This window comes from Phacochoerus africanus, chromosome 11 (assembly GCF_016906955.1).
Source record: "Phacochoerus africanus isolate WHEZ1 chromosome 11, ROS_Pafr_v1, whole genome shotgun sequence".
NCBI classification, from domain to species: Eukaryota; Metazoa; Chordata; class Mammalia; order Artiodactyla; family Suidae; genus Phacochoerus; species Phacochoerus africanus.
This window is the reverse complement of record NC_062554.1, coordinates 91,021,011-91,038,058: the sequence shown is the minus strand read 5'-3', so window position 1 is coordinate 91,038,058 and position 17,048 is coordinate 91,021,011. Positions and strand designations below refer to the sequence as shown.

The following is a 17,048-nucleotide window of genomic DNA, read 5'->3' as shown; positions in this document are numbered from 1 at the left end:
CTTTTATGAAATTAAAAAAAAAAGCTTGTCATCTGAAAGAACTTTGTAAGTTTTACCATATTTAGATTTGCTTTGTACTGTCTTTTTTTTTTTTTTTTTTTTGTCTTGTTAGGGCCACACCTGCAGCATATGGAGGCTCCCAGGCTAGGGGTCTACTTGGAGATGTAGATGCTGGCCTACACCAAAGCCACCACAAGGCAGATTTGAGCCACGTCTGTGACCTATACCACAGCTCACGGCAACGCTGGATCCTTGACCCACTGAGCGAGGCCAGGGATTGAACCTGCAACCTCATGGTTCATAGTCGGATTCATTTTCACTGCACCACAATGGGAACTCCTGAACTGTATTGACTTGGTAATTTAAAACTATAGGAATGGGAGTTCCCGTTGTGGCACAGTGGAAACAAATCCATCTAGTAACCATGAGGATGCAGGTTTGATCCTTTGGCCTTGTCCAGAGGGTCAGGGATCCGGTGCTGTTATAAGGTGTGGTGTAGGTCGCAGATGCGGCTCAAATCCCATGTTGCTGTGGCTGTGGTCTAGGTCAGCGGCTATAGCTTCAATTAGACTCCTAGCCTTGGAACCTCTATACTGCCGGGTGCGGCCCTAGAAAAGACAAAAAATAGTAATAATAGTAATTTTATGGTATAGTTCAATATGTCTGTGGAACTACAAATTTAATTAAAGATATTTCTACCTTGTACTGAAGATTTTTGCCTCCATATAAAAAAACTAAAATACTTAAGTATCTTTCTGTTTTTAAAAAGAAAACACAACTAATGACAAGTCAATATGACTTGAATTTTCATTCATGTTTGTAATTCAGTACTATAATTATTTTCCTTTTTTTTTTAAACTTGCAACAACTAGATAAGAAATCTCTTTATAAATTAGTTTCTTTGGGAGTTCTCTAGTGGCTTAGTGGGTTAAGGATCCAGTGTTGTTATTGCTCTGGTTTGGGTCACTGCTGTGTTGTGGACCCTGGGAATTTCTGCATGCCATGCGCTTAGCAAAAAAAAAAAAAAAAAAAAAACCCTATAACCCCTGCCCTCCTCAAAAAGCCCCCAAACAATCCCACTATTGAAAGAGGCTTTCAGATTATACTTGTGGCAGATAATATACTGCATTACTCTATATCTGATAAAATAAATGTACCTTTAAAAATTAGAAATGTTTGAACACAAGTTCCTACTGTATAGCACAGGGAACTATATTCAGTATCCTGCCTGTGATAAACCATAATGGAAAAGAATATGAAAAAGAATATAGGAGTTCCCATTGTGGCTCAGTGGTTGGTCAATCCGACTAGGAACCATGGAGTTGCGGGTTCAATCCCTGTCCTTGCCCAGTGGGTTAAGGATCTGGTGTTGCCGTGAGCTGTGGTGTAGGTTGCAGACTCGGCTCGGATCCTGGGTTGCTGTGGCTCTGGCGTAGGCTGGTTGCTACAGCTCCGATTTGACCGCTAGCCTGGGAACCTCCATATGCTGCAGGAGCAGCCCCAGAAAAGGCAGAAAGACAAAAAAAAAGTATATATGTATAATTGAATTACTTTGTTGTATAGCAGAAATTAACACATTATAAATCAATTATACTTCAATACAATTTAAAAATATAAAAAAGAATACATTTTTTAAAAGAAATATTTTCATGTTAAATCTGCTGCCCACAGTGGCTGGTATCTTTCCACAGTATTGTTTATGCATGGATGGCTTTACAACATATCTCTGGCTCTAATTTCTTATTTTTTCTCTAGTACAAAATTCCTTGCATTCAGGATCACTTTTATTGCAGGCTATGATGTCAACTACCATGAAGGCTAATTACTAAAATGAATGTTATATTAAAAACACAGAATGGAATACAGGGCCCATACTAGCAAATATTCAAATGTTTGTTCACTTATTCACTGGGGAAATGTTTCTATAGCTTTTATGTATGAGTCCATATGAAAGGGCTAAATTGTAACAGATTTTTAAGAATTGATTTTAAGAATAAGTACGGGATAGGAGTGATCTGTTTTGAAAGTAGTTTGTATGAGAAAAGTCTTGGGAGTTAGCTGACTCTAAGCATAACATGAGTTCTTTCTGTGAGACCTGATTTACTGATACAAGAAACTCAGCTAACCCTAAACAGGATAAATGCAAAGAAAAATACACCTAGGTTTATCACAGACTGCTGAAAAACAAAAATAAAGAGAAATCTTGATATAAGCCTATTCCAGACATCTCATGGACCCAACACATTAGAGGACTCACCAGAAGAACTCACAGGACTCATAGGCAGTTATACTCACAGTGCTTTATTACGGTGAAAACATATAAAGCTGAATCAGTAGGGGGAAAAGATGCATTAGGTAGAGTCAGGAGGAAACCAGACAGAAGCTTTCAGTCTTCCCTCATAGTGGTCACATGGGATACACTTATTCTCTGACAGAGAACTACATCAACACATGGAAAGTATTAGTGCCCAGCTCACTAAAGCTGACATGAAAAGAAATAATTTAATAACCCTACATCTATTAGAGAAATTGAATTATTTGGGTAGTCATCATTTCTTAAATAGGACATGGAAAATACTAATCATGAAAGAAAAAAAGAATAAATTGGACTTCATCAAAATTAAAACCTTCTGTTATTTAAAAATACCATTAAGAAAATAAAAAGGCAAGTCACAAACCAGGAGAAAATATTGGGCAAAATAACCATAAATCCAGAATGTATTAAGAACACCTAAAATTCAATAAGACATGTAACCTGATTTAAATGGGCAAACAACTTATAGAAGCACTTCACAAAAGAAGATATATAGATAGCCAAATAGGTGCATGAAAAGATATTCAACATTAGTCATCACAGAAATGTAAATTAAAACCATGAAATGCCCCTGTAATTATTAAAATTTTTAGTTTTAATTTTTGTTTTTTTAATGGCTGCACCTGCAGCATGTGGAACTTCCTGGGCTAGGGATCAAATTGGAGCTGCAGCTGCTGGTCTCTTCCACAGCCATGGCAACGCCAGATCCAAATGGCATCTGCGACCTATGCTGCAGTTTCTAACAACTTGAGATCCTTAACCTACTGAGCCAGGCAGGGAATGAACCCACATCCTCATGGACACTATGTTGGGTTCTTAACTCACCGAACCACGATGGGAATTCCTAGAATGGCTAAATTGTAAAAAGGTGATAATATCAAATGTTGACAAGGGTTAGGGGAACTGAAGATCTAATAAATTGTTGCTGGACATGTAACATGGTATAGCCATTTTGGAAACAGTTCGGCTGTTGTGTGTGTGTATAAAGTTAAAACATATAGTTATTATATGACTTAGTAACTGTATTCCTAGGTGTTTTACTAAGATAAATAAGAATGTGCCCACCAGAAGGTTTGTATACAAATTGTCCCAATTACTATTGCTGCGTCACCATCCCAAATTTAGTAACATAAAATAATAAAGCCGTTTCATTATGTTTTTGGATTCTATGGATCAGGATTTCAGAAAAGGCAAGTGAAGATGATTTTTCTCTTTCACAGTGTGGCCGCAGCTGAGAAGGCTCAAAGGCTAGGGGTGACCTGACAGCTGGGGGCTAGAATTATATGAAGACTCTCTCACTTACAAGTCTGCTGGTTGATGCTGGTAGTTAATTAAGACTTGGTAAGATTGTCACTGGAGAAATCTACATGTGGTCTTTCCATTATTACTCTTCTGGCATTTTCACAATACAGTGGATATGTTCCAAGAATAATGGTCCCACAGAAAATCAGGTAGAAGCTTTATCACCTTGTGTGACCTCACCATAGTATCAAGTTTGCCTAGATTCAAGGAAAGTACCATTGATTCTATTTGATGAGAGGCATGTCCAAGTCATCTTGTAAAACAATACAGTGTGCCACATGAATTTTTTTTTTCTGTTTTAGGGCCGTACCCATGGCAAATGAAGTTCCCAAGCTAAGGGTCGGATCAGAGCTACAGCTGCTGTCCTACACCACAGCCACAGCAATGCCAGATCGAAGCCGTGTTTGTAACGTCTAAAACAGCTCACAGCAACACCGGGATTCTTAACCCACGGAGCAAGGCCAGGGATTAAGCCCACATCCTTATGGATCCTAGTTGGATTCGTTACCACTGAGCCATGATGGGAACTCTGCCACTTGAATGTTTATAGCAGCTTGATTCATGATAGCTCCAAACTGGAAGTAATCCATATGTCTATCAACAGGTGAATAGGTAGACATATTCATAAAAGTTCAGCAATAAAAAAGACAAAGCCATTGATACACTCAGCAGCATGAAAAAAAATCTCAAAAATATGCTGAGAGAATGAAACCAGATAAAAGTGTGGATAATATATTATTCCATTTATATGAAATTCTTGAACAGGCTATAGTGACAGAGATCTAGTGATAGAGATCAAATCAGTAGGTGCCTGGGATAAGAGGTTGAGGGATTGACAGGGAGTGATGTATACATAGAGCTGTACACTTAAAACGTTTACATTTTATTGTGTATAAATTATACCTCAAATTTTATTTTTTAATTTATTTCCATGTATTTTTTGGCTGCAGCATGCAGTGGCTTGATGTGGGATCTCAGTTTCCAGACAAGGATTGAACCCAGGCCACAGTGGTGAAAGTGCCAAATCCTAACCACTAGACTACCAGGGAACTCCCTCAAAGTTAATTTTTTAAAAATTAAAAAAAAAAAAGTTATGAGGGGAGGCAGGAAATAGAAACAACCATACAACTCTTTGAGAAGTTTGAGTGTAAAACAGAAGCAGAGAAATGTGAAAATAGCTGAAGAGGAGGTGAGGTTGAGAGTTTTGGGGGAATGAGTCAGTAGAGAGGGGAGATTCAATTAGGGAGAAAAGGAGACTTGTTGGAGCAGTTTCTTGAGGCAGGCAAGAGAGGATAGTTGTAGTGTGCAATTCAGAGAATTGGCTGTAGATAGTAGAATCATGGACAATTCATTTATGGTACCAGAGGAAAGATGCTTTGGAGTTCCCACTGTGGCTCAGTGGTTAATGAATCCAACTGGTATCCATGAGGATGTGGGTTCAATCCCTGGCCTTGCTCAGTGGGTTAAGGATCCGGCATTGCCATGAGCTGTGGTGTAGGTCGCAGATGCAGCTCAGATCCTGCATTTCTGTAGCTGTGGCATAGACCGGTAACTATAGTTCCAGTTGACCCCTAGCTTGGAAGCTTCCATATGCTGTGGTTGTGGCCCTAAAAAGGAAAAAAAAATACAGATGCTTTAAGGTAGGTAGACATACGGGAGTTTGTGGAAGTTCTCTTCTGGTTGTTCGGTGGGATAGGAATTAAAATCATCAGCTGAGAGTAGAAATGGTAAGATGGTTTTGGAGTTTTGAGGATCAGGTAGAATGCACGAAACAACTAAATGGGAGAGTAGCGAAGTGAATGGACTCTGGGAAGACACTGCATGATTGCCAGGCAGCATTAAGAGCTCACTTCAGGTTCTTGGTCATAAATACTAAGTGTTGTTTTAGTTGTTTTTTCCACCTTGTTTAGCTGCATGGGTGCTGACGTGGACTGGGTGGAGAGTTGGATTTTACCAAAATTGTATTTTTGCTGAAGGACTGAAACAAGTAAGAGCAAAGGAGTTGAGAGAGTATATTCAAAATGGTTATTATAATTGACTAAGGAGTTTGAAATGGGTAAGGAGAGAAAGGGGAAGATTGGGAGGTGACTTTAGGTTCTAGTATGATCAAAAGGTTTTGGGGTCTGGGTACATAAAAGGATGTGCTGAAAAGATGAGGAGAAATCAGAATGGGTAATGGGAGTTCCTGTAGTGGCTCAGTGGTTAACGAACCTGACTAGTATCCATGAGGATGTGGTTTCGATCCCTGGCCTCGCTCAGTGGGTCAGGGACCTGTTATTGCTGTGAGCTGTGGTGTAGGTCGCAGATGCAGCTCAAATCCCGTATTGCCCTGGCTGTGGCGTAGGCCAGCGGCTACAGCACCAATTGAACCCCTAGCCTAGGAACTTCCATATTCTGGGGGTGTAGCCCTAAAAAAAAGTGGGGGGTAATGATGGGTAGGGCAGTGTTCTCAAAGTGTAATCCTGAGACCCCCTTGGGATCCCGAAGACCCTTTCATGGGGTCTGCAAGCTCAAAGCTATTTTCATAACAATACTGGGACATTTATTTGTCTTTTTTACTCCCACTTATGAGTATACAGTGGCTACATGATAAGTGATGACTAATAAAATATGTTATGTGTTCTTGTGCTTTGAATTTTTGTTTTGTTTTTGAATATAATGAATATCAATTGGATTGGATCCTAGAACAGAAATATGTCAGAGCCTCCATACTTTTTTGAAATTATTTTTTAAAAACAATTTTAAGTTTATAAAAAAGCTATGAAGATAGTACAGAGAATTCCTGTATACACCACACCTACTTTCAGTTTCTCTTGATGTCATCTTATATTACTATTTTACATTGTCATTAACTATTACATTGCTATTAATTAAATTCCAGACTTTATTAGAAATTCACAATTTTTTTATTTTTGTTTTTTTACGGTCGTACCTATGGCATATGGACATTCCCAGGCTCAGGGTCTAATTGGAGCTACAGCTGCTGGCCTACACCACAGCCAGGGCAACACCAGATCCGAGCTGCTTGATCTATGCTGCAGCTCACAGCACCATCGGATCCTTAACCTACTGAGTAAAGCCAGGGATCGAACCCACAACCTCACAGAGGAAACATTGGATCCTTAACCTGCTGAGCCACAATGGGAACTCCAGATAGTCACCATTTTTTTCATCACTATCCCTTTTCTGTTTTAGGAGACTTTACTGCATTTAGTTGTCCTGTCACCTTAGTCTCTCTGGTCTATAAGAGTCTCTGTCTTTTTTGTTTTTCATGACCTTTTTAGTTTTGAGGAGTGCAGGTCAGATATTTTATAGAATATCCCTCAAACTGAGTTTCCTATTATGTTTCTATTATGGTTATATTGGGTTTATGGCTTTTAAGAAAGAATATCACAGAGATAAAGTGCCCTTCTTATCATATCAAGGGTATATGATATTCACATGACATCATGGGTGATGCTAACCTTGATCAAGGAAGTGTTTATCAGATTTCTCCACTCTAAAGTTACTATTTTCCCCTTTCCATACTCTCTTCTTTGAAAGCAAATCACTATGTCCAGCCCATTCTTAGTGGGGAGGAAGGGTCTAAATTTCTCCTAGAGGGGGAAATATCTACATATATTATTTGGATTTATTTTGAAAGGAATATTTGTCTTTTATTCTCTAACATCTATTTGTTTATTTAGTCATTTATTCATATCAATATGGTGTCATGTATATTTATTTTATACTCCAGGTAATAATTGACTACTATGTTGTTTGTTTTGTTGCTCAAATTGTTCTAACTTGGACCACTGGGTGTTCTTTCAGGATGGCTCAATATTTAAAAATATAAAATGGCCTTGACCTAAATGTTTGGTGTAAGTTATGATCATAGGATTGAGTTGCTGAGTCAGGAAAGACAATATTGTTGGAAGAGATATTTAGGAATTAAAAGAGTTCAGGGAGTGAGAACAAAAAATATTAAGATTTTTAAATAAGAGTAATTTGAAAGCATGACAATGAGCTAGAGCTAAAATCATCTAGAAATGAAGGAAAGCGATGGTTGGGATGGGGAAAAATTGATTGATGACAGCTACATGAATTTTGGAACAGCATTGGGTGGATAGTTTGAGGGGAGAGAGAGAGAATGATCTGAAATGGTTATCAGGAGGAAAGAGGATACTTGCTTTATCTCTAGAGCCAGTGGTTTCTTCTGGGGCTGAGAGGAAAAGCTGTCACTCTTTGAGAAGCTTACAGAGAAAGGAGTGTGTTCAGAGAAGAGCCAGGTTTCTTGTTAGAACAGGAGCAAAGTAACATTCAGAGAACTGTTGAAAATATAGAGGATTTTGCTGGTAACCAATTGTCAATTCCATAAGGCACAGTGACAGAGAATGTCTTTCCAGAATTCGGGTGGAATAGGAGACGAAGGTAAAGTAGAGGGCATGCAGAGAGTTATAAAGATCACTGTGCAAGGGCTGAGTGTAACCTGGAAACTGTAGTTTCTTGTGGTGACATAAATAGGGATGAAGGGAAAATGACTGGTCCTGGTGGGCCTGACGCAGGTGTTGGTGGTGAGGCTGTGGAAGTTTCAGAGTAGGGAGGTGTTTTGAGGTCTCCCTTTTGAGCTCTGCAGAGGCAGGCAAAGAAGTATGGGGAGGAACAGTTCTCCTGAGTGTGTGTTCATGTGAGCTCAGTATCTGAGGGCTCCCCTTTGATCTCTGTCAAGTGAATCATAAGAGGCCTGGGGCTGTCTGGTGTTACTCATGTAGAATATACACACAGAAAAATGCTCAAATCAAGTATTCAGCTTGGTGAATTTTCACTAACTGAATACACCTGTGTAACCAGCACTTAGGTCAAGAAGCAAAATATTACCAGCACCCAAGAATGAACTCCCTCAAGAGAAACCACTATCCTAACTTTTAACACAATTGATTAGTTTTGCCTGTTCTTAAAGTTTATATAAGTGTAATTGTATGACATGTACCCTTTTGTTTGCTTTCCTTTCCCCAACATTGTGACATTGATATAGTTATGGTTTGCTTATTCTCATTGTTGTGTAGAACTCCATGTATGATGTACTATGATTTATCCATTCTGTTCTTTTTTTTGCTTTTGGCCTTCCGTGCGTGGAAGTTCCCAGGTCAGAGACTGAACCCATGCTACAGCAGTGACCCAAGTTGCCTCAGTGACAACACCAAATCTTTAACGTACTGTGGCACGAGAAAACTCCCATTCTACTCTTGATGAACACTAGGTTTCTTTCTAGTTTTTCACTGCTTACAAAAGCTGCTGCTGTGAATGTTCCTGAAAATATCTTTCAGAGAACATATATCCGCATTTTCTATGAGGTTTATTCTTATGCATGGAATTGTTAGAGTATGCATGTGTTTAAGCAGAGGATTGCCAAAGAGTTTTCCAAAGTACTGTACCAATTTATATCCACTCTAGCTGTGTGTGAATGTTCTGGTTGCCTCATACCTTTTTCAACACTGGTATTACCTTTTTCATTCTAGTTATACTTGTAAGTGTGTTTGTGTATGCGTGTGTGTATTATTTCCTTGATGACTAATGAAGTCAAACACCTTTCATATGTTAAGTTTCCATTTGGATAAGTGATGTGCTTGCTTTTCCTATTGAATTTTCTGTCTTTTTCTTAATAGTTTATGAGTTCTTTATGTGTTTTGGATATGAGACTTTTGTCAGCTATGTGAATTACAAATATCTTCTCCAATTCTATGATTTTTGCGTTTTCATTCTCTTAATGGTATCTTTTGATGAATAGAACTTCTTCCTGTTTCCTCTCCAGTTTTATTATTGAGGTATGATTATCAGATAAAAATTGTATATGTTTAAGGTGTATGTGATGTTTTGATATATTCCAATCTAGCTGATTAACATATCTCTCACCTCACTTAGTTAACATTTTTGGTGTGTGTGGTATACTCTCTTAGCAAATTTCAAGTACACGTTATTAACTGTTGTTACCATGCTTACATTACCAGGTTACCAGAACTGTTTCATCTTATAACTGAAAGTTTATACTCTTTGACCAACATCTCCCCCCACTCCCCACCCTTGGAAACCACCATTTTATTCTCTGTTACCATGAGTTTGACTTTTTTGGATTCCACATGTAAGTGAGATCTGGCAATATTTAGTATTTGTCTTTCCTTGTCTCTGGCTTATTTAACTTAGCATAGTGTTGTCCCCCATGTTCATTCATGTTGTTGCAAATGGGGCAGGATTTTCTTCTTTTTAAGGCTGAATAATAATTCCATTGTGTGTGTATCACCTTTTCTTTATCCATTCATCTATTGGCAGTCAGAGTTTCTTACTTTTAAAGAAATACAATTTATCTCCTTTTTTTTTTTTTAACTCCTTTATGGTTAGTATTTTTTTGCCTGATATTTTAAAAAATTTTGCCCAGGAGTTCCCATCGTGGCGCAGTGGTTAACAAATCCGACTAGGAACCATGAGGTTGCGGGTTCGATCCCTGCTCTTGCTCAGTGGGTTAAGGATCCGGCATTGCCGTGAGCTGTGGTGTAGGTTGCAGATGCGGCTTGGATCCTGAGTTGCTGTGGCTCTGGCATAGGCTGGCAGCTACAGCTCCGATTCGACCCCTAGCCTGGGAACCTCCATATGCCACGGGAGTGGCCCAAGAAATAGCAAAAAGACCAAAAAAATTTTTTTTTTGCCCATAACCTCGAAGTTATGAAGGTATTCTCTTATGTTTTCTTCTAAAAGCTTTGTTTTACTTTTTAAAATAAGATATAGTATTCAACTGCAACTGACTGGTTTTTTGGTTTTTTTTTTTTTTTTGTCTTTTTGGGGCCTCACCCGTGACATATGGAGGTTCCCAGGCTAGGGGTCGAATCGGAGCTGTAGCCTCTGGCCTACACCACACAGCAATGCCAGATCCAAGCCATGTCTGTGACCTACACCACAGTTCATGGCAACACTGAATCCCTAACCCACTGCACAAGGCCAGGGATCGAACCCACATCCTCATGGATGCTAGTTGGGTTCATTAACCGCTGAGCCATAACGGGAACTCCCAACTGCAACCACTTTTGCAAATGGTATGAGCTAGTAGGTTATGGTTCTCTCCTCACCTCCACCCCATGTAGCTGTCCAGCTGACGTAGCCCCATTTTTTATAAAGACCACCTTTTCCCAACTAAATTACAGTGTCACTTCTATTGTAAATCAGGTGACCATGTATGTGTAGGTCTATATTCTATTCTGTCCCGTTGGGTTTTTTGATAATGATAATATGGTAATTCCTGATGATAATACCATGCTGGCTTAATCACTATGATTGTGGTTAAGTTTTGTAGTTAAGTCTTGATATTTAGAAGCCTAAGTTCTCCAGCTCTGTTGTTCTTCAAGATTGCTTTTTTTTTTTTTTTTTTTTACTTTACCCATGGCATATGGAAGTTCCTGGGCCAGGGATTGAACCCACACCACCACAGCAGTGATCCCCAGCCCCTGCAGTGACAATGCCAGATCCTTAACCTGCTCACCACAAGGGAACTCTTGCTTTGACTATTCTTGATCCTTTTGCATTTTGTTTATTCCTTTTAACATTTTAAAAATTAGTCTTAATTTTAACTAGAGAATTATTTTGAATTTTTGTAAAAATTTTACCTCTCCAATTCTGTGTAACTTGGTGTAGTGTGGTTCTATTTGTGATTGCTTCCTATCCTAATTAAATAAACAGTGGATAATACAAAAGAAATCTCATGTACATTTATGTTTACTTTGCTTCATTTTGCTTCACAAACATGTATAACAGGATAAAAATAAGTAGATCTAGGTAGAAAGAAAATAGGGTAAGTGTATAACATAAAATGATAGATAAGCTTAATCCTGGTCTGCTTTTTGTTGTTGTTGTTTGTGGACAGAGTTAAGACAGAAACTCTGATTCCCATTTTATTAAAATCAAAGCAAAGAGAATCCATTATGAGATTCACAGTATCTATAATATAAAAACAAACCAGTCACTCTAAAGTAGAATTTTCCCTGGTGCTAAAAAGTAAAGATGAGAATGTTCTCCTTTGGATTTTAAAGGGGATAACGTGATCTAGCAGGCTTTTCAGTAACAGTTGGGACATAATTCCAAAGCTCAGCTTATCTGAATGGACAGTTCTATTAAATCAGTAATATGGTACAAATACATGATTTTTTAATAGTCTGTCTTGATCCAAGGATAAAATTTAGAATTTAAAAAAGGGCAATTTTTTATCCTAAAAAATAAAATGCGTATCTCTCAAGTAATTGTTCATGAATGAATATATGAATGAATATATATATATTTTTTCTTAACCATTGTTTTTTTAATGTAATTTACACAACAGAAACTTTAGAATGTATTTATCACAGCTTCCTCTGTCCCTGTCTCACTGTAACAAAGCATTGGAATGGAATTATTATTTAATTAATAAATTTATTAAAGCCAAAGTACATTTTCAGAGAGGGAGAGAGGACTCATGTATGCACCGGTTAAAAAGAGGGCCTGAATTCACTCCACTGTAGTCTTTATAGCCCGCAGTGTGACCTGAGTGGAGACCCAGTTTGATCTTCTGATTGGTCTTGGGCAGGATACCTTATTTGCATGGGGAACAGGTTGCATGGTGGCCGGTTGAGGAAGAGGCCACATTCCTTCTCTAGCAGGAAGTGAGCAGCCCAGGTTGGTCAAGTTGGGGAAAGGGGCATTACAATGAGACATGGCCAGAGGCTTTTAGGTTTAATCTCCTTGGAGGGGACTTGAAGCCTGTAACATACTCTTTGCAAGAATCTGTGTTGTTCATTAAGACGTATCTGTGCACATTGATAGACATCTGAGCGGAAGCTCTAGAGTTGATATTCTTTAATATCACTTTATTGTCAGGTACATTATTTACATTTTTCATTTAATTATGAGATGAAATTTACATTTTTAAAATTTAATTCTCACAATAACCCTTTTAAAGTAGGTACTGTGGTTATCCCTATTTCACAAATGAAAAAAGTAAGGCAAATAACATGCCCAATAAGTAAGAATAGAATCAAGATTCAAGTTCTGTCAATTCTGCTTTGGTTTCCTACCACATGATAATGCTGATGAAAATTAAGAAAGTAAGAAGAATTTTAAGTCTAACTCTCATAAAGATGGTTGGGTGAAGAAAACAACATTGTACTTGGAAAAGTTTTGCTTGAGATAAATTTGTTTTGCATTTCCTTTAACTTCCTTTTTTCCTTCTTTTTACTTAGGTACATTCCAATCTTCTGAATAGTTATTGTTGAATATCGTTATTATCTTGGATATTACCACTTTTATTTCTTTTTTATGAATATTAAACTTTCAGGGAACCAAGTGGCTTGGCTAGATAGATTGTTACTGTTGTAAAGAACTGAAGTTAAGCAAATTAAATTACTTTAATATTTTCTGTAAAGTCAATTTTGGATGATGTCTTTTTATATTTTCACAGTTTTAAAATGTATTCTGCAGTTTTCTTAAGATGCATTATCTATTTGGAATTATTTAATTGAAACTGGGGGAACATGTCCAGGATGTTTTACAGCTGGCATTACTGAAAGCTGAATGAAAATTGTAGAGCCAGTTTCATCATGTTATGATATTTATACTTTTGTCCTAATTCTTGCATTTTACTGCTTGTTTGTACACATTGGTTTTGAAATGAACCCAGGAATTTATGTTTGAAATTGCTTTAATATCACAAGCAGCAAAGTAGCTAAATTTTATAGGATTACTTTTACCCTTGGTAATCTGACTATAAAGAAAATGTATTCAAAATTTTAATTTTTCTGTGTAAATTTTCAGGTTGAAGGTTTAGAACAGATGTGGAAAGATGTTTACTTCAGAGAAAGGGGTTGTGGAGGAATGGCTGTCAGAGTTTAAGGTAATATATGTTGTTTTAATATAATAATTATATTCCCAAGAAGTTTTGTCTGGGGTTTGTTTACATTCCAGTGGCTTAAAAAAACAAACCGAAGGCTAAAAAGCTAAATATCTGTGGAAGCCAAAATATGTTCCAAAAATCTTAATAGGGAGTTATTTACACATAGTCATCTTTTCTAGGAAATTAATTCCTATTTTTTCCAAGTGGTTTAAAGGTTTATTTTCTCCCTTTTATGGTAATACCCCAAAGAATGGTTAAAGTCTCTGAAAGTTATTCTCTCCAACTACCATCAAAGATTCACTGTTGAAATATCTCTCCCAGTCTGGGGGGGCAGTGGTCGTGATCAACAATGAGAAGATGGGAAGATATTTGTCCAACTTTCCATCAGTGGACCTTTCTCTAGTCAGATGACCAAATGCCTGCATAAGGGATGTATAAATTTTGGTTAGTTGATGAAGAAAATAAAACTGTTTTCTTATCTCATGAACTCTTCTTTATAACAGCTAAAATTGTGTTCCTTTAAACAGTTAACTACCTTCTTTTTGTCCTCTGGGTTTTATTACACTTAACATTGTGTTATGTGAGCTTCCGGATCATGAACCACAGGAATGAAGGATTTGGGCTGAAATTGTCATTGTTTTTGTCCAGCCCAGTTAGCCTCAGACCTTGGACAAAAATCAGACTTTTTTTTTTCTGGCCACGAGCATAGCATGCAGAAGTTCCCAGGCCAGGGATCGAACTCACTCCACAGCAGTGACCTGAGCCACAGCAGTGACAACATTGGATCCTTAACTCACCGAGCTACCAAGAACTGCAAAAGTCAGACTTACTGGCCTGTTTCAGTAAGGGAGACTATACAGTAGGTACCATGTAGGCATCTCACCAAAGAAAGGAAAAAATAAAACTGTTAAAGGGTTTGGAAGACAGGTGTAGTTTAGACGAAATTTAAATGAAACAGTATTTTAGTGGGCTCAGAACAAAGCAGAGCTATGGGTAAGAGGTGAAAATCTGGCCTGATCTGTGATATAGACCCAGAGTCATATTGTCTTAGAAACTACACAGTTAGCATCTATGTGGAATGTCGTGGTCAGAAACCTCTTATCTGAGCCTGCTTCTCTGTGTCTAGGTGGCTTAGATCCTCCAAAAAGGGATATTTTATTCTTACTGAAATATGTTTAAGCAGCAAAGTTGTTTTTTCTTTTATTTCCTTGTTTTAAAAATTTTTATTGTAGTTGATTTATAAAAGTTCTGTCGATTTCTGCTGCATGGCAGTGACCCAATTACATATACATATATATGTATGTGTATGTGTATATACATGTATATATACATATATATATATATATACCTTCTACATATATGTAATGTATATACCTCCTACATATATATGTATATATCTTCTTTTTCTCACATTATCCTCTATCATGTTCTATCACAAATGACTGAATATAGTTTCCCATGCTATGCAGCAGGACCTCATTGCTTATCCATTCTAAATGCAGTAGTTTACATTTACTAACCCCAAACTCTCAGTCCATCCCACTCCCTCCCCCTCTCCTTTGGCAACCACTAGGTTGCTTTTCGTGTCTGTTTCTGTTATGTAGATAGGTTCATTTAGACAGCAAAGTTTTTGGTATCTATGATTTTAGATAACAAGACTTCTCACTTAGTAAGAATACAGTAGTCACTCAAAAAGTTGTTATGACACTTTTCAGCTGTGGTATGTCCTTGAGAAAAGTAGTGTTTCCTGTTAATTTTGTAGCTGGCCTTACCTGTCATTATTATCTTATTCTAGTGAATGACCAAAATTTTCACTTTGTCAGCTTTTATAACCATGAATTGAGTATCCTTCTATGGATTCCCTAACTCATCATAAAGTGATGTGGGATATTATGAGAGTAAACTGTTTACAGTGCCTTCTACATATTTTAATAGTTTGTTTAAATTTTGTATGTGCCTTTTTTTTCCTGCGTATGTTGTGTTTTTTAAGCTTTTTTTCGGTTTCAAGAGTGTTTTAACACAGTTCATTATCATAATTTTTTTGGCAAGTTGATGAAAATTGTTGTTTAACATTCGAGTACCACTTCTAGAGAATTCTTATGTTTCATGGTGAAGTAAAAATTGCGAAAGCAAATAGAGCCTGTTAGCTACCCTTTAATATGGGAGTTGTGGCAAGAAGTCGTGATATAGGGTGGGGGCCAAAGGGGTGGAGTCACCTATTAAGGCAAATAATTGAAAGTCATGACTGGGGAGTTCCTGTCATGGCCCAGCAGAAACGTATCTGACTAGTATCCATGAGGATATGGGTTTGATCTCTGGCCTCGCTCAGTGGGTTGGGAATCCAGTGTTGCCATGAGCTGTGGTGTAGGTCTCAGAAGTGGCTTGGATCCCGAGTTGCTGTGGCATAGGCCAGCAGCTGCAGCTCTGTTCTACCTCTAGCCTGGTAACTTCCACATGCCTCCCTTGGATGTGGCCCCAAAAAGCAAAAAAAAAAAAATCATAACTAATTCCTTTCCCTTCCCATCTGTTTATTATCTTCCCCTTCTGGAAAAGAAACTTTTCCTTTAGGAGAAGGGGAGTAAAATCCAGGATTTTATTTCCTCATGAAATAAAAAGTTATTTAACTTTCCTCTAACCCTCAAAGATTAAATTTACCTAATTTTCAGTCAATTTCATATAACAAATGATTTGTATTATTGTCAAGTATAGGGGAAGATATTTCTTATTCCTTGGTTTATTGGGTATGCATTTCTGAAAATTATTTTGAATTGTGTTAATGTGTGTTGAATTCAGCTTTGCTTATGTCTGATAAAGAGATTAAGGTTACCAGGCAAAATCAGCAGCATACTAAAAGTAATAGAACATTGGGGTTCCTGTTGTGTCTCAGTGGTTAACCAATCTGACTAGCATTCCTGGGCACGTGGGTTCGATCCCTGGCCTCGCTGAATGGGTTAAGGATCCGGTATTGCTGTAAGCTGTGGTGTAGGTCTCAGATGTGGCTCGGATCCCACGTTGCTGTGGTTGTGGCTGTGGCACAGGCCAGTGGCTACAGCTCCTATCTGACCTCTAACTTGGGAACCTCCATACGCTGTGGGTGTGGCACTAAAAAGACAAATATAAAAACAAAAAATAAAAGTAGCAGAAGATAGGAAAGTGTATGAGAACAAATCTCTTAAGTATAGTTTTAAAATTAGAGTATCTTGTCTTTTGAAATAATTCGTGATGTTAAGTACATATTTTGGTTAAAATATTTAAGAAATAAAGTTTAGAGATTATTTATCTATCTATGTCTCTGCTTGGTTGTTTAATTAAATAACCATGGTGCTAATCAGGCAAAGGTTATCATAGTTGATAAAATAAGTGGTGGTAGAGAGTACATGGGGCTGTGAAGTCAGAAACCCTTTGGTCCAATCATAATTTTTTCCACTAGGCAGTTTTATGATGCTGGACAAATCACATAACTTCCTTGGCTCTCAGTATCCTCATCAGAAAAACTGAAATAGGTGGTCTGTGAAAATAACTTTCACTCTGTACTGTTCCGTGGTT

At 37.7% G+C, this 17,048-nt stretch overlaps 1 protein-coding gene across 3 annotated transcripts in view; it reads left to right on the top strand.

Annotated features, from left to right (window-relative positions):
- HYCC1 (hyccin PI4KA lipid kinase complex subunit 1) overlaps positions 1–17,048 on the top strand; it is an 86,853-nt gene that overhangs the window by 31,371 nt on the left and 38,434 nt on the right. For all 3 annotated transcript variants that reach the window (XM_047752328.1, XM_047752329.1, XM_047752330.1), the window contains exon 2: positions 13,424–13,502. In XM_047752328.1, coding sequence (XP_047608284.1) covers positions 13,452–13,502 — 51 coding nt within the window. In that variant the 5' untranslated portion in view covers positions 13,424–13,451. The remainder of the gene's footprint in view (positions 1–13,423; positions 13,503–17,048) is intronic.